General features: G+C 27.7%; 1 protein-coding gene across 1 annotated transcript in view; it reads left to right on the top strand.

Moving 5' to 3' along the window:
* Positions 1-44, top strand: part of EHI_122920 (N-system amino acid transporter 1, putative) — a gene marked incomplete at both ends in the record, with an annotated part of 465 nt that extends 421 nt beyond the window's left edge. The window contains one exon of the mRNA XM_001913833.1: positions 1-44. This exon is cut by the window's left edge and continues 421 nt beyond it. Within this exon, the coding sequence (XP_001913868.1) occupies positions 1-44 (44 nt within the window).
* Positions 45-2,174: the final 2,130 nt, after the last annotated feature.

Below are 2,174 nucleotides of genomic sequence, written 5' to 3' on the forward strand. Positions count from 1 at the left end.
TTATGAATAAAAGTGTTGAATCTCTTATTTTCTTATGTTTATGAGTTATACTTGTATGAACATCATTTAGTTCATCTTCCTTTCATCTTGTTTGTGAGTTATTATTTTCTTTTCATAATAATCAATTTCTAATAATAATGGAAAATTTATTCCCATCTCTCATTTGATATAACATAAAATCCATATTGTTTGTGTTGTTGAATGGAATAGTTTCTAGATTCAATGACATTGGTTTGATAGAGTATTTTGTTTCTCATAACTAGTTGTTGATAGTCAAAGTGGAATGAGAATCAAATTCATTAGTAATAGGTTGTATGTAATGTGTTTAGAATTATTCGATGATTCAACAATGTCTTAAAAATATACTTAGCATTAAGACACAAATAAATGGTAGTCAGGATATTTAAAAAAATATAAATAAAAGATATGTTGTATATTAAAGTGTTGTGAATATCAAGAAAATGGATAGAAAGTATATTTTAATTGTTTTCATATTTGTTATAATTAAATTACAGTGTTTCTTCATGATAAGATAGATACGTTTATAACATGAAATACTTTCATTGTAGTGTCAAAAATGTCTTGAAAGAAGAATGAGTTAATTAAGAACCATGCTAAAATTACTACATATTCTATCACATACTTTCTAGTTGGTCTTTATCGTTTTTCAACACTCTCCACTCTTTTTAATCAACATAAGTTTTCAATTTCTTCAAATTTCAACATAACTCAATGAATTTGCTCAAACCCATTGACTGTTAATGGTGCAATTACTTTATCAAATCATGAATCACAAATAGTGACAAAATGGTTCTTTCTTTTGTCTAACTTTGAGATCCATAAACAATAAAGTCATTTATTTCTCGCTCATTCAATCCAAGACGTTTTAATAACTCATCTAATTCGTCTCAAAGTGTTGTTGATTAATTCCAATTTGTTGTTCTTCAAACTTAGATTCTTTTAAACAAACATCTTCCCAAAACAAATATTCAACCTCCTTTCTATCAACAGTTAGTTTACAATTATTTTCTCCATCACTATTATATGTTCCTTTCCATTCATACTCTTTTATTTTCTCACTTTCTTCTGTTGTTTTAATTTCTGGATATGTTGCTTCGATGTTCATGGCTTCATTAAATTTGATATTCACACCCATTGCTTCATTTTCTTCTTTTCGTTGTCATACAATAAAATCACTGGTTTACCTCCTCTTATCCTCAAAGCTAAATGAATAAATGATTTATTTGTTGTTCCACAATCTAATAATGTGTTTTGATCTTCAAGTTGCTTTCTAACATAGAGAAATCTTTGTTGCTCCAAAGGAATTCCTGTTATAGATTTCACAAGGCGTTTTACTTGTGAAATAGTAAAGATACCAAGTACTTTAATGAAATATTCGTCTTGAATGGGTATTTTATTATTATCCTAATTTCATTTAATCCAGCAACTTTCATTCCTTCTCGGTTTTTCTTCATTATTTCAAAATTGGTTGATAATGTCTCTTTCATTTTGCTTTGTGTCTTTTCATCTGTGACTAGTTCTCTTAATTTTTTCTCTTTAACATTGATCATTCTATCTATTATCTGGTTCTTTAGTTTTCCTGTTTCGATGTTTTGATTCTCGCTTTTTTTAACAACCAATTTATATATTTCAGTGTCTCTTTGAAGTATTTCGTAGTATTTTCATTCTTTTGCAAGACATTCTTCGTTATTCTGTCTTTGGGTGTCAATCTCTTTGATGAGATTGTCATACTCTTCAATAAACTCTTTCTCATTTTCTGGAACTTTAATGATATAGTTATTTTCATACCCAATTGTTTCTCTTTCTTGTTCTTCAATATGTTGCATTTCACCAAAATTATTAAAAAGCACAAAAGAGAACATCCCAAGGATATTTGAACAACACGACATTTGGTATTTTTCAGTCTTTATGAGGTTTGTCTTATCAATAATTTTTACGGCATATAAAACTTAATAAAATTAAATGATAAGTAGAATTAATTCACTTATTTTTATGAATAAGATTATCCATTGTAACTTCTTCTCCTTTAACAAGGTTTCCTTCTTTGTCAACACTCAAAAACTCTAATTTAATCCCTCCTTGTTTAAATCGTGTTGTTCTTAATAACTTCCATGCATCAACAAATTGTCCATCATCTGTTTCACAAACAGACA

The sequence above is a fragment of the Entamoeba histolytica genome, genomic scaffold, assembly GCF_000208925.1.
Source record: "Entamoeba histolytica HM-1:IMSS scf_1104750518175 genomic scaffold, whole genome shotgun sequence".
In the NCBI taxonomy this organism is placed as follows: Eukaryota; Evosea; order Mastigamoebida; family Endamoebidae; genus Entamoeba; species Entamoeba histolytica.